At 45.2% G+C, this 19,187-nt stretch overlaps 1 protein-coding gene across 1 annotated transcript in view; it reads right to left on the reverse strand.

Annotated features, from left to right (window-relative positions):
- The window catches only part of ECT2L (epithelial cell transforming 2 like), a 68,319-nt gene that overhangs the window by 7,450 nt on the left and 41,682 nt on the right, over positions 1 to 19,187 (reverse strand). Inside the window, 8 exon segments of the mRNA XM_039911167.1 lie at positions 943 to 1,099; positions 2,001 to 2,074; positions 3,634 to 3,781; positions 5,228 to 5,442; positions 7,514 to 7,600; positions 11,872 to 12,000; positions 13,788 to 13,891; positions 16,943 to 17,125. Coding sequence (XP_039767101.1) covers positions 943 to 1,099; positions 2,001 to 2,074; positions 3,634 to 3,781; positions 5,228 to 5,442; positions 7,514 to 7,600; positions 11,872 to 12,000; positions 13,788 to 13,891; positions 16,943 to 17,125 — 1,097 coding nt within the window.

Below are 19,187 nucleotides of genomic sequence, written 5' to 3' on the forward strand. Positions count from 1 at the left end.
GACGGGATGGGCGAGACCGAGGGACGGTGAGGAGGTGGGCGGCGGAGGAGCGGAGCGTGCGGGGTGGGCGGTAGAAAGAGAGAAGGGAGGAGAGGTAGGAAGGGGCAAGGTGATGGAGAGCCTCGAAGCCTAGAGTGAGGAGTTTTTGTTTGGAGCGGAGGTTGATAGGCAACCACTGGAGTTGTTTAAGAAGGGGAGTGACATGCCCAGATCGTTTCTGCAGGAAGATGAGCTGGGCAGCGGAGTGAAGAATAGACTGGAGCGGGGCGAGAGAGGAGGAAGGGAGGTCAGAGAGAAGGCTGACACAGTAGTCTAGTCGGGATATAACGAGAGCCCGTAGCAGTAAGGTAGCCGTTTGGGTGGAGAGGAAAGGGCGGATCTTGGCGATATTGTAAAGGTGAAACCGGCAGGTCTTGGTAACGGATGTGTGGGGTGAACGAGAGAGACGAGTCAAGGAAACATCAGGATGCTACCCCAAGCTTACATGTTTTTTGTCCTATTCACAACTGTGACACTGGGAAGAGATATATATGGCTGTGGGATTAGGAAAAGAGAAAAAGGCAGCGAGGAAGGGTGGGGTTAAAAGGACTATGTGGAATTTAGTTCCTAAAATGCTTGCAATCTAAAGTAAGTGTGTACTGAACCTGCTCCAGCCCTGAAGGGACAGCCCAAAGACTTCCAGTGAGAAGATCAGTGGTGTGGGTTGATCAGATTAGCTGGAGACAATTGCATATTACTCTGAAATTACCCAACAGGTAGGCCAACTCTGGATTTTTATAGGCTACCATCCTGACGTTTGAAAGAAAGGTGGTTTGCTAGAAACGAAGGTGCTGAATTGAAAGGAATATCAACCCAGGAGGACAAAGACCAAGAGGCAAATATAGAATTTCAAGGCATTTGTAAGTGGGTCAGGATAGAAGTAAGGGAGAACTTACAACCAACCTGATCGATGAAACCCCTGTACTTTCGGATCTGCTCGATTGCAGTAGTCAAATCTTCCCGGTCGGCGTGCTCCGAAGGAGTGTGAAGTCTCAGGGCGTAAAGCAGGTTGATATACTCCTCAAATCTCTTAGTTGGATACAAGAGAAGTTCCTGCAAGCTATAAATAACCAAAGACAGAGCCTGTTCTCATGGGCAACTACGCCTCAGAACTGATTGCCCAAATTCCAGGGTGGCATTTTATCACGATAATTGTGGCACTTGGGTGCTTACTCTATGCCAAGTACTGTGCTAAACATGCAGTCAGAACAGACATGGTCCTTGTCCCGGGGGGTCAGGGTCTAACAGCCCAATCCACCTAATAAAATTCAGCCATTCAGAGTTTCAGGAAACCTACTAGTCCCCGTACTTTCACTGGGCTTTGCACACTTTACAGAGCGTGGGCAGGTTGGGGGGAAAATAGTGGCTGAATAGCTGGGGTTCTGGGCCGGGGAGAACCCCCTTCTAGACTGTGAGCCCGTTGTTGGGCAGGGATTGTCTCTGTTGCTGAATTGTACTTTCCAAGCACTTAGTACAGTGCTCTGCACACAGTAAGTGCTCAAAAAATTTGATTGAATGAATGAATGAGAACGACTCCACTCACCCTCAAAAAGCACTAACTTGTGGCTCAGCGTTAACCTATGTGGCAGTCAAGAAGCTGAGGCTCAGTTAGTGCTGTGATATTGCTGTCATTGACTGACGCATGGGAGCAGTTAGCATCACGTCAGCTAAGAGTGAATTCACAGTGACCCTAAACTGAGGAATAGTTGGTCGTAGCCAGAAGAAGTTCAATAGAGGAAAAGGCCAACTAGTAGTACCAGCATCTAGGACTGCTCATCCTGAGCTTAAGTGTTGAGACTTCAAGCTGAGCTGTGGAGCTAAAATCAGGTGGGAAGAAAGCAAAGTGCTGCATCGTTTTTATTTAAATTTTAATTCATCTTAAATGTTTGCAGGCCCTTAGGGTTGAGCTTAGCTTGGTTGAGGGTGCGATGTGATGCCCTGGATTCCACCCCTCTTCTTACCTCATCATTTTAGTAGCGATCGTCTGATCGTGTCTCTTCAGGAAGGCACGGAATAAGGGGATCCTTTCTCTACACTGAAAAGAGTAGATGGCTTGTCAATACTTGGGTGATGCAACAGATTTTCCCAGGCAATTCATTCAATAGTATTTATTGAGCGCTTACTATGTGCAGGGCACTGTACTAAGCTCTTGGAATGTACAATTCGGCAACAGAATTGGAAGGAAGGCTTTATCCTCCATATAAAAAAACAAAGATGTTCCCTCTAACAAACTGTGGTGGGAGGTAGGGGTCGGGGAGGATGAGAAGGAGACTGTTATGGGCTCAGGGGGTGTAGTGCCAAGTAGCTGCGCAAGTGGGCAAGGAAAAGGTCAGAAGCCATTTCGCCTTTGCTGCCACCAAACAGCTGTTGAGTGGATCCTCCTGGCTTCATTCTTGTATCTGATCAACAACTTCAAGGAATGCTATCCTTCCTTTCTGGGAGCACAGCCAGGCCAACCTAGAAGTCAACTTTTCTGGGCCTTTTTTTTTTTTTTTTCCTTGGGTAGGGGAAAAATAAGGCACAAGGCAAATGAAATCCTAAGGAAAGCCCAAGGAAAGCATAAATCATATCTGGCTGAATCCACTGTTCAGTGAAAATCAAAATGGTTTTTGGAACTCTATCTGCAAAGAGATTTGCGATTTAAAGTTTTTGTTACTTAGCTCTCATAGCAGTCTCAAACTTGTTATGGTTAGGGACTTGTCCTGAGGCTCAAAGGATGGTAATAGCTGAAGAGGAATCATAGTTCCAGGCTTTCCAGTCTACTGTTTAATCCACTCAACATCCTTCCTTTCCCATTTGTTATTTTTAACAGATACTGGCTTAGCACCTCAAATCGTTGTAACAAAACAGCAGGGTCCAATTTGCAGAGATCTTTTGAAAGTATTAAATGAGCAAGTGTGTTGTTGGACAGTGGTTTCAGGGAGATTTCTCTTACAGAGAAGCTTTGCTATGAAGAGTTTTCACCATATATTTATGTGCAGAAACTCAGAGGTGAACAGTGGGGAAAGATCAAGAGAAAAGTGTGTGTATGTGTATGTAAATAATTTTATGGTATCTATTTAGTGCTTACTATGTATAGGCATTGTGCTAGGTGCTGAGATGAAGAGGCAAGGGCTAGTAGATAGAGCACAGGCCTGGGAGTCAGAAGGTCATTCATGGGTTCTAATCCCGGGCCCGACACTTATCTGCTGCGTGACCCTGGGCAAGTCACTTCACTTCTCTGTGCCTCAGTTCCCTCACCTGTAAAATGGGGATTAAGACTGTGAGCCCGATATGGGACGGGGACTGTGCCCAAAATGATTTGCTTCTATTCCCTTCCAGTGCTTAGTACAGTACCTGGCACATAATAAGCATTTAACAAATACCACTATTATTATTATTATTTGATACAAGTTAATCAGGTTGGACGCAATCCCTGTCCCACATAGGTTTCATCGTCTTAATCCCCATTTTACAGAGCTGGTAACTGAGAGACAGAGAAGTTAAGTTCTTAGGAACTGTTGCCCTTTCTGATGGAGATAGGCTCGGGATCAGTTTCCCTTCCCAGCTGAAGTGAACACAACAATGACATACCAATCTTTCCTTCATTTGTACCTTATCGATGGATTTCAGAATCACAGAGTAGTTGTTGAGGAAACTGGTATACGTGTGCAGTTGGCTTCCAAACTTTGTGAATATTTCTCCGACACATTGAGCCGGACCCCATTCCTGGAGTCTTCCTGTCAGCTCATCTAAAAAATGGCTGCAACACATGAAAGACAAGTGAAATCTAGCCAAGATGTGGTCTCCACCCTTTTAAATCCACAATGGGAGGCTTGCTAGCAAGTCCCTCAGCAGGGTCACAGCATGTCCGAGAGTAGGTAGCTTGCTGGTGATATGTTATTTATATTAATGTCTATCTTCCCCTCTAGCCTGTGAGCTCGTTGTGGGCAGGGAATGACTCTCCCAAGTGCTTAATACAGTGCTCTACACACAGTAAGCACCCAATAAATACCACTGATCATCATGACAATGTATCTACCCCAGCTCTTAGAACAGTGCTTGACAGAGTAAGTGCTCAACAAATACAATAATAATAATGATAATAATGCTTAGGATTCCAGAGGATCCAGTTAGACCCAGCCAGCAATGTCCTTGAACCCCAGCAGCTCCCCAGAACAAGAGCTGATCCAGCTAGAGTGAACCGTCTGAAGTTTCAGGGGCTCTTACCCACATTGGGGCTAAGAATAAAATGTAACATTTAGCAGGGAAATGGTAGAGTTTTTAGCCCATCCTGGATTTAAGTAATGGAGATATAGATTCCCACCCCCAAAATCAGACTTTTATGGAGTATCCAAAATGCTAGAACAACTAAGTACCATTTAAATCCATTAACTTCCATCTTCAGAAATCAAAATGAACTCTTTGACTTCCTCGGTTGGACCAAGGATAGAGGTAGGATTAGAGAAGGGATTTATGGTAAGGGTTAGGAGGGGTTTTTTTGCCGGGGCAGCGGGTGCTACGGTATTTGTTAAATGCTTACTGTGTGCCAGGCACTGTACTAAACACTGTGGTGGAAACAAGGTAATTAGGTTGGACACAGTCCATGTCCCTTATGGGGCTCACAGTCTCAATTCCCATTTTACTGATGAGGGGATGTGGCACAGAGAAGTTAAGTGATTTGCCCAAGGTCACACAGCAGACATGTGGCAGAGCTGGGATAGAACCGAGGTCCTTCTGACTCCCACGGTCATGCTCTTTCCCCTAGGCCATGCTGCTTCTAGTTTTAATAACTAGGCTTATCAGTGAGTGCACTTTTGATCATTTTGGTTTTGAATAGTGTCTAGGCAGCCATCTAAGGTCTGTTTTTGTTGTTGTTGTTTTGTGGGGGGTTTTAAGGTACTTCTTAAGTGCCACACACTGGGCTAGATACAAAAGAGCTTTGCACACAGTAAGCACTTAATAAGTATGATTGAATGAATGAAAATACAATTGAATGTTTAGTCAGGTTGGACAAGGTCCCTGTCCCACATGGGGCTCACAGTCTGAAGTTAGAGGGAGGAGGATTTAATCCATTTTACAGATGAGGTAACTGAAGCACAGAGAAGTTGAGGTCACTGAGCAGACAAGTGATGGTGCCAGGATTGGAACCCAGGCCCCTTGACTCCCAGGCCCGTGCTTCTTCCATTAGGCTATGCTAATTCCCTACCTGTTGAGCTCTAAAATGCCCAGGATATCCGAGAAGATGATGTGGATGTTCGCTGCATTGAGGATGGCTCTGTTGGATGCCACAGCTGCTTTCAGTGGAGCAACGTAAACATCTCTCACTATTTCCAACACTTGCACGTACGTCCTCTCGCTTTTCAAGAGTTCCCCGACAACTTTGGTTCTCTTTTCTACAGCGTCTTCCTGAAGCTTCCGCTCCTTCCAATTCAACATCACAACAGACAGGAAAAGTTGGCAAGTCAACAGGCATGTAGGTAATTGCACAGTTACTGAATGAAAATGTTACGTTTAGGAGTACGCTCAAAAGTAGCAAACATTTCACTTTATCCTGCGTGCTCCTGGCCTAGTAGACGCTCCTAATAACTGGCCCTGTGCAATTGGACAAATCAACTGTTGTACTGTCTCCACACATCACCCTAGTGGTGTTAGTGAAAGTTAGAAGACAGAGACAACTTGTTGGTTCTCAAAGTGTGTGTCTTAAGCAGAGCAGTATTAGGAGGGAGCTTTTATTTTCGCATTCGGGTCCTTTCCTTTCCCCTTGTTTCCTCTTACACTGTGCATTCCTGACTGTCTTCCAGTTACAAATCCTGAAGCTTTGCTCCCTTCTTCTGGTGAATGTGGCTCCTTCTTGGCTCCAGGTGTCATAACGTGCCTTTTTTAAAGGTGAACTCCTGCCCTGCCCCCCCCAGCAACCACAGCAGGCTTCTTCCTCCGTGCTCCCGCCGTGGTTCTGACAGAGGAGCCTGAATCCGGCTGCTCCCAGGCAGCAGGCATTCTTTGTGAGATCCAGAATGGTTCAAACCTTATTGGGGAAAATCAACCACAAGCCTACAGCAATATTGGGAATTACAAAAGTAAAATATAACAACGGGGGGGAAAAAAAAGCTCACAATGATGATGATGGTATTTAAGTGCTTCATATGTGTCAAGCGCCATTCATTCAGTCATATTTATTGAGCACTTAACTGTGTGCAGAGCACTGTACTAAGTGCTAAAGAAAGTACAGTATAATAATAAACAGATACATTCCCTGCTAAGGGCTGGATAGATACAAGGTAATCAGGTTGGACACAGTCCTTCTCCCACGTGGGGCTCACAATCTTAATCCCCATTTTACAGATGAGATAACTGAGGCACGGAGAAATTAAGTGACTTGTCCAAGGTCACATAGCAGACCAGAGAAGGTACGGGGATGAGAACCCAGGACCTTCTGACTCACAGGCCCGTGCTCTATCCACTAGGCCATGATATACAGTGCTCTGAACATAGGAAGCGCTCAATAAATACTACTGAATGAATATGCAATCTGCCCAGTAGAGACAGCCTGCTCTGCTATAGCTCAGAACCTATATGTCTGTCTGAGTCTCACCCATCTTTCCCAGCCTACTTTGTTCCAGGCCTGGGGTAGAACTGATTCTTCTGGTGAATGTAAATGGTGCGTAAATGCCAGCTCCCCTGTTAATAGGTCAATTTCAGTTTTGGAAACTAAGAGGGTTTTTTGTGGGAATGGGAGGGGGGAAGGAGGGGTGTTAATGGTTCCTATGTGCCAGGCAATGTACTAAGCGCTTGGGTTGATACAAGATAATCAGGTTGGACCCAGTTTGATCCCACATGGGGCTCACAGTCTTAATTCCTATCTTACAGGTAACCGATACGCAGAGAAGTTAAGTGACTTGCCCAAGGTCACAGCTGACAAGTGGCAGAATTAGGACCCAGGTCCTCTGACTCCCAGGCCCATGCTCCTTCTACTGGGCCACACTGCTTCTCAAGAGTTTCATGCAAGAACTGCAGAAAAGAGAATGATCAAAGACAGGGACAAATCAGGTTAGAGGGTCAGGGAGAATGGCACTTTATGTGGCCTAGTGAAAAGAGCATGGGCCTGGGAGTCAGAGGTCTTGTCTTATGCTGTCGAGTCATCTCCGCCCCAAAGCGACTCCCATGGACACATCTTTCCCAGTACGCCCCACTGTCCCTCTGCAATCATTCCTGGGTTTTAATCCCAGCTTCGTCATGTACCTGCTGTGTGACCTTGGGTAAATCGCTTAACTCTTCTGCCTCAGTTTTCTCATCTGTAAAATGGGGATTCAATAACTGCATTCCCTTCCCCTTGTACTTGTGAGCCCCATGTGAGACAGGAACTGTGTCCAAACCTGATTATTATGTATCTACCCCAGCATTTAGTAAAGTGTTCGACTTGTACTAAGCACTTAACAAATACCACTTGTAATAATAATAATAATAATAATAATAATCAAGGGATTAGGCTTACCAGTTCCACCAACACTTCAAACTTAAGTTCATTTTCTCTTTTACTACGGTTTCTGCTACGAGAATGATCTTCAATCACATTTCCTTCCTGAGAATTAAACGGAGACTTTAATCATGAGGTGGTTTATATGGTTTATGCTGTAATGCTAAACTGTGAACTTTAGTGCATAATATAGTAACATTTTTAACAAATGTATCTGTCATTCTGGTGCATGCAAGACTCTATTCTCCTAAGAGCCTTTTCACTTTCCAACTTCTGTTGCGTCACATTAAAACGGAGAAGCCAAATGAAGTGAAGCCTGAAGTAATCAAATCTTGCCAGGCCTGATCTGCCTCAACCTCCTTTGAGCCTCCTTTGATTTGCATCATCATTGGAAAAGAAAAACGCTGCTCAGCTTTGGTAAGCCAGAGGGACCTTCTGAGAAGACGATCTAAAAAAATCTTCTCCGTTTCATTCTCGGATGCAAATTTACGTCACCGTTTCCCCTTTTTATCTATCCAACTGGACCTGGTTGCTTGGCCTCAACATTTTCCTTTTTCTTTGGCTCTTGAACCGTCAGTTTTTGTGTGTGAAAATAGTGCATATTTTCCCATTCGTTTTTAATTCATTTAGCCAGTCACTTCCAGCATGAAAAACACCCAGGTTTGAGAGAAACTCCATTTCAATATAGATATTTTTAAAGCCTTTTTATCAGTATGTAAGCCTGAGCTGTGGTGGCAGGATTAATCACCTCAAGATTCTGTGGTTTGGTGTAGCTTAGACATTAAGTCATATGTAAATAGATGGGAATTTGAAATGTGTTTTTCTAATTTAACAAAAAGGTCATGGTGAATTCTTCAGCATACAGGAGTCTAAGGCCCCTTCACTTAACGCCAGCCCATGATGTATGTAGTTAGAGCACCAGGAAATCCACATTTCCAGCAACAATGATATATTTTTGAGCCAAGAACCATTAAGCATTTTATTCTGCCAGGAACCGATTTTGTTCAAATAAAGGTCAGCGGAGTTTTCAGAGTGGTAGGCCCGGTTCCCAGCTGAAAAGACTTGGAAAACAACCAGTTGACTGTGGATTTGGAGAGGGGATTATTTAGAGGATCCTAGGCAGAAAGTATCTTTTGTGGAGGTCCCGGAAAGGGTTTGTCTCCAGTTGCCATTAGGGTTAGGGTTTTGTTATTAACCTACAAAGCCAATTTCACCAGCAAAAACATCTGATTGTTCCAACAGTGAGGCTCAAATTTTCACTTTCTCTTTGAAGGCATATGACGAGTTTTGGACAGCTCTTCCTAATGACATCTGGTAGGAAAATATGAGGTGGATTCGGCATTTGTAATTATCGTATTGTAACGTATTGTGATATGATAAGAGAACCCTCTTGGTCTAGTGGAAAGAGCACGGGCCTGGGAGTGAGGACTTGGGTTCTCTTTGAGCTCATTGGGGACAGGGAATGTATCTGTTGTTATATTGTACTCTCCCAAGGACTTAGTGCAGTGCTTTTGCATATAGTAAGCACTCAATAAATATTGAATGAATGAATGAATGAATGAATAATAGTTCTGCCACCTGTCTGCCATGTGACCTTGGGAAGACACATAACTTCTCTGGGCCTCAGTTCCGTCATCTACCTGTTCTCCCTCGTATTTACACTGTGAGCCCCATGTAGACCTTTCATTCATCGTATTTATTGAGCGTTTACTATGTGCAGAGCACTGTACTAAGTGCTTGGAATGAACAATTCGGCAACAGATAGAGACAATTCCTGCCCAACAACGGGCTCACAGTCTTTCCCAGACCAGGTCACAGAACCTAATTATCTTCGAACTACCCTCGTGCATGGCACATAGCAAGCACTTAAATGACATCATTATTATTATTATTGTTATTACCATTACTATTTTTGTGGCATTTGTTAGGCGCTTGCTAAATGCTAAACATCGGACTAAACACTGAGGTAGATGTAAGACAATCAGATCGGTCCCACTGGGACAGTCTTAAGTATAGTGGGCCCCATGTGGGACAGGGATTGTCCCTGACCTTATTTTGTATCTACTCCAGCACTTAGTCCAATACTGGGCACATAATAACAAATGCCTATTGTTATCATTATTATTATTATTATTACTGTTATTGAGGAAGGAGAATAGTATTTCATCTTCATTTGAAAGATGAGGAGTCTGGGACACAGAGAAGTTAGAATCCACCCTCCCCTCTGCATCAACTCCGAATGCAGGGTTAAACTGTACTCTCTCATACCTAAACTATGAGCTCCATGTGGGTCAGGGACTGTGTCCAACTTAATAAAGTAATGATGGTATTTGTTAGGCGCGTACTATGTGCCAATCTCTATTCTAGTGCTAATACAGATGAGGTAACTGAGCCATAGAGAAGTTAAGTGACTTGCCCAAAGTCACACAGCCGATAAGTGACGGATCTGGGATTAGAGCCCATGACCCCCAAGCCTGTACTCTTTCCACTGAGCCATGCTGCTTCTCATGCTAATTAACTTGTATTTACCCCAGTGCTTAGAACAGTGCTTGGTACATGGTAGGTCCTTTACAAGTACTATAATTATTGTTATTATTAATACTTCTTAAGTACTTTGATATATCAGCCCCGAAGAACTTGCTTATATATTTTGATACTCTATTTTCCCTTTTCCATTCTATTTAAATATCTGTAGACTGTATAATGTAATCTCTTTCACTCATTCAATCATACCTATTGAGCGCTTACTGTGTGCAGAGCACTGTACTAAGCGATTGGAGGAGTACAGTACAACAATAAACAAACACATTCCCTGCCCACAATGAGGCATTGTGGGCAAGGATGGTGTCTACCAACTCTGTCGTATTGTACTTTCCCAAACATTTAGTACAGTGCTTTGCACACAGTAAGCACTCAAAAAATACCACAGATTGATTGATTGGACTCCCTCTCCTCATGTCTGACAGAACACAGCTCTCCCCATTTTCCAAACCCTTCTGAGGTTACTTGGGGACGGTCTCGTGGAGGGGATGTAATCAATCTCTAATCTCCCAACTGTAGCAGAGTGGCTGAGTGGAAAGAGAACAGGTTTAGGAGTCAGAGGACCTGGGTTCTACTTCTGGCTCCTCCACACGCCTGATGTATGACTTTGGGCAAGTCACTTAACTTCTTTTTCCCTCAGTTTCCTCAACTATGAAATGGGGATGAAATGTGCATTCTCCTTCCAACTTAGAATGTGAGCCCCATGGGGAACAAGGACTGTGTCCAACCTGATTCGCTTATATCCACCTCCACCCTTTTTTATGGTATTTGGTAAGTGCTTACTATGTGCTGGGCACTGTACTAACTCCTGGGGTAGATATAAGCTGATCAGGTTGGACACATTCCATGTCCCACATAGGGCTCACAGTCTTAATCCCCATTTTACAGATAAGGTAGCTAAAGCACAGCAAAGTTAAGTGACTAGACCAAGATCACTCAGCAGAAAAGTGGCAGATTCAGGATTAGAACCCAGGTCCTGATTTCCAGGCCTGTGCTCTATCCACTGTGCTTAGAACAGTGTTTGACACATAATTAAGTGGACAAAGCACCCACCTGGGAGTCAGAAGGACCTGGGTTCTAATTCTGGCTCCTCCACTAGTCTGCTGTGTGACCTTGGGCAAGTCACTTCACTTCTCTGTGCCTCAGCTACCTTATCTGTAAAATGGGGATTATGACTGTGAGCCCCATGTGGGACCTGAATTTAGAACAGTGCCTGGCATATAGCACTTAACAAATACCATATCCCCAGTTACCCCCTCAGCTCCTCAGAACCCCATCCCCCAAAGTCAAGGCATTTAAATTCCTAGCAATCCCCTGCAGTGCTTATGTGCATATATGCAGGACTCTGTTACTATTCCCTAGCTGTAATTTATTTGTTTCCCCAGCTAGAGTCTAAACAGGGGTTGTTTTAGCTCTTTATTCTCTCCCAAGTGCTAAGTATAGTACTCTGCACTTAATAGATGCTCAGTGAGTGCTATTGGACAATTGATTGATAAATGGGGTGCAGTGGGAGATTCCTGATTGAGTGCCTTAGAACCGGTGGTCAAGAGTTTCGGCTTGATGAGGAAAGACCTGGGCAACCATCAGAGGTTTTTGAGGCCTGGTTCTTCTTATCATTTCTAGATAATTCGAGGCATTCCTAGATAATCCCGCAGTAGGAGGAGGAGGCAACTAGAGCCTCCAGTTTGGGACCAGAAGGACCCAAGGAGAGGTAGGGGGTGGGAGGCTGAACGTTAACTGCCTGGATTTAGGTCCCTTGAGGGGAGATTATGTGGGGCGGGGGAAGAGGCAGGCACTGGGGAAGTGAAGGCACTGAAAACACAAGGCACCTATACCTGGAGGAGCGAATTTAGAGTCGCTTCTGGGTCACATTCTGTCAGGATAGCATTGTCTTCAAATTCTCTGTCCTTTCTACCTTGTCCTTTCTTCAACAGGAAATACGATAAAAATTCCAAAGGATTTTCCTGAAATACCCAAAAAGAAAGCCACCACTGCTCGAAGGCCTTTGAAATGATAGGGAGACAGAGATGGAGAAAGAGATACTCCAGGGAAAGGAAAAACATGGTTTGTTTTTTTTCCTGTAGTCCTGGCTTTTCTAAATGAGTCTGATTTCCTCTAACCCATCTGCCCTCCCCTCGCCCACACCTAAATCCTCCACCCACCATCTGCCAGGGGCCCATATGGATGTCAGCATGGGGGAATCCATCCTACGCCCCTGCACCCCCCAGGCCACAGAGCACAACTCCCTATCCCAGGGCCGCAGGATAGGCAGTGGCTGGAGCGAGGGGAGAGAGGAAAGAGCACGCTTCCCAGGATTCATCGTCTGGGCTGTGAGCATCCATCTCCTGCTTCCCTGCTCGGGATTTTCTCTGAAAACATTCTATAGGCCCTGCGGACAACTACCTCTGCCTTCTATCCCCTCACCCTTCATGGATGTCGTATTCAGTCAATCTTTGCCCCCGAATTGAATTTCTCCCTGCCCACGCTGGGATTAGGACATTTTCCCAGGGTTCCTGGCTTGGAGCCTGGCCAGCCCGGATTTCTCTAGAGGCTCCTGCTGACCCCTGCCTTTGAGCTGATACTTCCAGCTCTATGAAGCTGTGGAACCGGTCAGTTTGGGGCAGGGGAGGGGGGACAGGAGGGGACAGGGTGCAGACAGGAGAAGGTGGCCCATCTCTTTCTTGCTCCAAGATGGAGCCCTGGAAGATGGGGCCTGAGTTTTTTCCCTGACATTGTTTTTTTTCTTCCCTTGACTCCACAGAATTTGGGCAACCCCAGCCCAGCATCACCAGCAGCAGAAGGCGGGGTGCCGAGTGGGTAGTGTGGCAGGATCAGGGGATGGGAGGAAGGTAGGGTGGGAGGCTGGAGTCTGAAGAGAAGGGCAGGGTTGGAGGCTGGGGGCCGAAGAGGAGGGCAGCAGGATCAGAGGACAGGAGAAAGGCAGGGCGAGAAGCTGGGAGCTGGAGACTGATCAGGTAGGGTGGCAGGATCAGGCGATGAGAGAAAGGCAGAGTGGGAGGCATGGGGCTGAAGGGGGAGGGCAGCAAGATCGGAGAACTGGAGTATGGGAGGCTGGGGGCTGAGGTGGGAGGGTGGCAGAATCAGGGGGCGGGAGGAAGGCAGGGTGTTAGGCTGGAGGCTGAGGGCTAGGGCGACAGAGTCAGGGGACAGAAGGGAAGCAGGGTAGGAGACTGGGGGCTGAGGGGGGAAGGTGGCAGGGTGGAAGATTAGGGGTTGGAGGCTGAGGGGGAGAGTGGCAGGATCAGCAAACTGGAGGAAGGCAGCGCTGGGGGTTGAAGTGGAGGGTGGCAGGATCAGGGGACACGAGGAAGGCAGGGTGGGAGGGCAACAGGCTAGTGGCCAGGGGGACAGGGCGGCAGGATCATGGGAGAGGAAGAGGGCAGAGTGGAAGGTTTGGGACTGAGGAGTGAGGGCAGCAGGATCAAGGGAGAGGAGGAAGGCAGGGCGGGAAGCTGGGGGCTGAGGGAGGAGGGCAGCAGAATCGGGATGGGAGGAAGGATTACATCACAGGTCAGTACTCCCCAACCAGTGCATGACCAGGAAACCGTGGAGCCAATCCAGACAAATCTTAACAAGGAACAAGGGCATCTGTCATTGGCCATGTTCTGGCAGAGTTTCAGGCTGACTAATCATCCATGATAAATTCCTCCCAAAGGCATTGACTTCTCACCTCAGTGAGGACAGGTTTCAGAATTGTTCACTGGCATTTTTTTTAAAAAAAAACACTTACAGACTTTTCTTTAGAGAGCTCAACCAATCCATCAACTAAAATGCCGGCCGTTTCTCGAAGAGTCTTAACACGAGCCACGCTCAGGGAATCGAACAGGAACTGGCCTGCAGAGGAACGTGAGGTCAAAAGCCATGTCAGCCATTGGAGTGGGAGGTTGCTATCCCAGTAGGGTGAGTAAACAAAGCCAAGGGATGCAAAGCATCCATGTGGGATGAAGCAGCCTCTGCCCACTCTAAGGAGTGGCCAGGGGCTGCCACTTCCTATTTTCTCTTCTTGTAAAGAAAAGAGCTGTGAAAGTTCCTAGATGAAAACAGTCGAAGTCCATTAGCACTTTTATCGACAAACTATATTTTATGAGTTCCCAAGGTCTGAACTAGTGCTAGGAAGTAGTACATTCAGGTCTGTTTTCCATTTATTTGGGGCAAAAATGCTATTAAGGAATATGAGAACGCCCCTTCTGATAACACAGATGGCTTGGGCCCTCCTTGCCTCGTTCTCAAAGAGCGGTTTGGGCACACTCCCGTGGCATCAGGTTGGGTCAGGGCCACGTGAGGATTCAGAATAACACAGGAGAGCCATAGTGCCTGCCTTTGACGAGCTCACAACCGAAGCTGAGAAAGCAGGGGAGGTGAACACATATGAGGAGAGGCGGCACATACAGTGTCAGGACATGGAAGGAGGAAAAGAAACTGGTTAGCAGAGCTCTGAAAGATGACAGAGTAGGGGGCCGGTTGAAGGGAAGGACAGGGAAAAGGGCAGCCCCAGAAGGGTTGGCTTTAATGCCAGGCGAAGGTACAAGCTAAATTAGGTTTGGCTCAGGGTCTCACGTGATGAGGACTCTCTAGTTGAGAGAAAATAGATTAATTGATTTGATATAGGACAAAATTCCCCCACACATAAATAATACACATGACTAAGTCAAGGTGAACATAAATTTTATCTTCAAAAGTAGTAATGTATTTTTCTTGCTGTTAGAATAAACCTTAAAATGTTATGGGTCAGGAAACTTTTAAAATTTACCCCTTAGGGTCCATGTAGGTCAAAGTCTGGCCCTGGTTGGCCTTAGTGAAGAGTTGGAGTCAGAAGGTAGAGAAGGTGTGTGGACTATGTGAGGAGAAGGAAGTTAGCCTGGCTGGAAAGGAAGTCAACACGATAATGTGCAGATTGTAAATCTCCTGAAGATAGGTACTGTGACTTCTTGTACTCCCCCAAGCGCTCTGCATATGGTATCACTCTAAGGAATTTATTGAGCATTTTTCTTTGTCCAGAGCACTGTACTAAGAGCTTGGAAGAGTGCTATACAACAGAATTAGTAGACATGATCCCTGCCCTCAAGGAGATTACAATCTAGTAGGAGTTTACAATCTGAACTGAATAAATACCACCGACTGATTGTAGGTCCCTGAGTTAGAAGTGGAAATTATTTCTTCTTCTTCATATTCACCCCCACCCTTCGCAAGTGCATATCCCTAAACTGTCCCATTCCCCTATTACTAAGATATTTTAATGTCTGCCTCTCCCTCTGGATTGGGAGCTCCTTGTGGACAAGGACACGTCCACCAACTCCACTGTATTGTTCGGTCAATCAATGGTATGTATTGAGCACTAACTATGTGAAGAGCACTCTAAGTGCCTGGAAGAGTATAATATAACAGAGTTGGTAGACACATTCCCTGCCCATGACGAGCTTAGTCCAGAGAGACATTCTCTTGTTTTTTCCCAAGAGCCTCGAACCATATTCTGCACACAGTAAGTGCTCAACAAATATCACTGATTGATTGGGTGCCAAGTGGTTTCAAGAGAAATTATTGCGGGGCATGGGTCATGGGCAAACCCAGGCCAGCTCCAAAGAGGGCATTTGGCTCCAGCTCAGAATCTACTGCTCCCATGGCTCCTGGGGGATGTGAGGCCCAACAATGAGTTTTTGTTTTCAATCAATCAATTGCATTTATTGAGCACTTACTATGTGCAGAGATAAGAGCTTGGGAGAGTATGATACAACAGAATTAGCAGACATATTCCTTGCCCATAATGACCTTTTCATTTTGATTCCTATAGTAGAGCAATTCAAATAGGGTAAGAAAAGATTGTAAACTCCTCTAGGACCCTGCCTACTAACTCTATTATACCCTCCCAAGCACTTAATACAGTGCTCAGCACAAAATAAGCTTACTGTGGATTGATAAGGTCTGAAGCATCCCAGGAAAAAAGTGTTGTTAAAGGAATTTAGAATGCCTTGTAGTAGGGAGGCAGAGAGGGTGGGGAGATCACTACAGAGAAGCTGGCAGTTATCCACATGAGATAAACCCAGTGGGTGAGGTTTGAAACAATAGGGAATGTGAGACAGTGGGATAGGAAATTGAAGAAGAGAGCAGTCAGTTGCCTTACAGGGAGTTGAGGGAGGGGAAGGTGAAATTATAATAGATGAAGTCAGCAAGGTTGTGGGCTCTTCTCCAATGGTAGGTGGTAGCCAGGTTCATATCTATGCAGAATAATAAATATCTGAGCCAGCTCATCTAGCCCTTATCTTATTTATGTCTGGGCTGAGAGTATAATGTGCACAAAGTGGAAAAAGGCCAGAATTGAAGGCTACAACAGTCAAGTAGTGATTATTTCAAGCAAAACTGGAAAAGAAGAAAGGTTAGATTGAAGAGCAGTCTTAGAATGTGTTTCCTTGATTCAAGGGAGTGTCAAGAAGACAGTCATCAGTGGAAAGAGGATAAGCTATAGGTAAAAGTGAGAAAAGATGAGGAAGGATGCTATGTCAGCAAAATGTTGGAAAGAAATCAGTAAGGTCAATGGTATGGAAGGAAGGGTATCATGGGGGCATCCTTGAACTTAGTGAAAATCCAGGAACCACAAAGATTTGGGGAAAATTGGAGATGTGATTAGAATGATAAAGGAACATGGTGTTTAAAGTGATCTTTTGGTTGGATATCATACTTATTCAGGCCAATGAATTTCAATAAATATTATTTGATGATACTGGAGGAGGAATTGGATTCAAGGGGACTGATTTTTTTTTTTTTTAATCAAGAAGGAATTTTTTCTTTGGGTTCAGTGAGTTCTTTTTCCAGGGACTTTCTTTAGTAACTACCTTCTATGCCATTAACCTATTAGTAAAATTGCAATAGGACAGCAAAAGAAAATCTTACCAATAATCCGGCCACTCAGGTTCTTCTGAAGCTCCTTGAAATGGGGCCTTAACTGCTTCCTGACCAACTGCAAGGTCTCTTCCACGAGTTCCGCCAGCCCATTCCATGTGTGAAGTTTCACTTCGCTGAAGTAGGTGGCAGAGGGATCCTGACCAGGTTTTTGCCCGAGCCAGTCACTAAAAACTGACATACAATTGCTCCTCTTGATAAGGATTCTGCTTGGGAGGTCTAACACTGGGGAAATTCTCATTATGTTGAAATTACCCCCCCCCCCCCCCCAAAATTCAGCTCCCACTCAAATCAGGTTTAATCATTCTTTTCACTGTAAGTAAGGTCTGCGAGGACAGGGATATATTGACTATACTCTCCCAAACATTTAGTACAGTGCTCTGCACATGGTAAGCACTCAAGAAATAGCACTGATGGAATGATTTACTGAGGGGGATGGAAAAGCATCAGCAGACTGATTTCTGAGAGACAAATTGATGCTTATGAAGGGCACCGAAACTCATTCCAAAAGCCAGATTCCTCCTGGCTGGATGCTAATAGGTTTAACAAATGCAGTTTTAATCAAGAAATTAAACAGTGGCTAATTTGGCAGCATATATGGCCAAATCTGGAGGCTCTGGGACAGGAATAGCGGTGAGAATAAATCCCACTCTTCCTGGCCCCTTGGTTAAAAGTTCCCTTAGTTATAAGTCACATCCGGAGCTGAATTCTTCCAACACAGTATAATGACATTTTACAAGTAACCCCAATTCAGCTTAAGTCATTATTCTGAACATTTCTAGGTGAGTTCATTCCAAATGTTGATCCTTTCTGACACATTGGTATTATGAGCACCTTCAAAGCTTGATAGGGCTCCACAGGAGTCAAACTGGGCAGTCCATAACCCTGACATCTTTAGGCTTGGCAAGTCTAATTAAAACCCTGCCACCTTTGGAGCAAGATTTCCACTTTCGTTAGAAAAGTAAAAATTACGTTAAAATTTTATATTTATAAACATTTAATGTATACACAGAGAGGGAGACAGAGAGAAATATATTATATACATGTATATATAATAGAGAGAGAGAGGGAGAAAAAGAGAGAGAGAAAGAGAGTTGCCTCTCATGCATGGCCTAGTTGATAGAGCACAGGCCTGGGAGTCAGAGGACCTGGATTCCAATTCCAGATCTATTGCTTGTCTGCTGTATGACCTTGAGCAAGTCACTTCATTTCTCTGTGCCACAGTTTCCTCAACTTAAAATGGAGATTTAATACCTGTTCTCCCTCTTACCTAGACTGTGAGCCCCATGTGGAACAGGGACTGTGTCTGACCTGATTAACTTGTGTCTACCCCAGGGCTTAGAACAGTGCTTGACACATAGTAAGCACATAATAGCATAAAATTAACAAACAAAATCCTAAGGACCCCCAGCACTCCAGGTGCCATTCACCTCCTGGTGCATGTGTGGCTGAAGAGGCCCCGGTAGGCCCTGTAGGCCCCCGCCCTATTCACACGCAAAGACTCCCTCTCCAAAGGCACTCTATCAGTATGAGACTCCTTCAACTAACATTATTACGACTGAATATGTAGTATTGGTCTCTCTGCTGAAAATGACAGCACCAAGCCCATACTAAGTTGTTCCAAATTGAAAATGCAGAAATGCTGTAGTTGGCAAAGCCCCAGCAACTCTTCTGTCTCTAATTAAGCACTGACTATTGGGAGTTAGAAACAGGATTCCTCTTGTCCAGGACTTCCCTACCTAAGCTTTTATTTTGTCTCTACTCAGGTCCAAGCAGCCTTTAGATGGTTTTTGGTGGTCCCCTGGAAGAACATTAACCCCTGCCTGTTCTGAAGAAACTGCAAGTAAATGATTTTGGCAACTTGATCCCCCCATGATAGGGACGAAACACAGCGGAGCCAGTACGGTTTGAGGAGAGTAACCCCGAGACCCAAGCAAGCCTTTCCTAGGGAGAGTTTGTGTGGGGAGATCCAGCCTGCCCATCTGAGATCAGAAAATTTTTTTTTAATAATATTTGTCAAGTGCCTACATGCCAGGCACCATACTAAGCACTAGGATCGATACACGCTAATCAGGTCAGACATAGTCCATGTGCCCCATGGGGCTCCTCTCTGCCAATTTGATAACATAGATATAGGAACTGCAAACCAATTTGTGGTTTCAGTGTCAAAGGTACTCTAGGTTCATTATGTTTTCTCTTGCTGCCATATGGAGCATTTTATCCCCCACAACCAGTA

This window comes from Ornithorhynchus anatinus, chromosome 2 (assembly GCF_004115215.2).
Source record: "Ornithorhynchus anatinus isolate Pmale09 chromosome 2, mOrnAna1.pri.v4, whole genome shotgun sequence".
NCBI lineage: Eukaryota > Metazoa > Chordata > Mammalia > Monotremata > Ornithorhynchidae > Ornithorhynchus > Ornithorhynchus anatinus.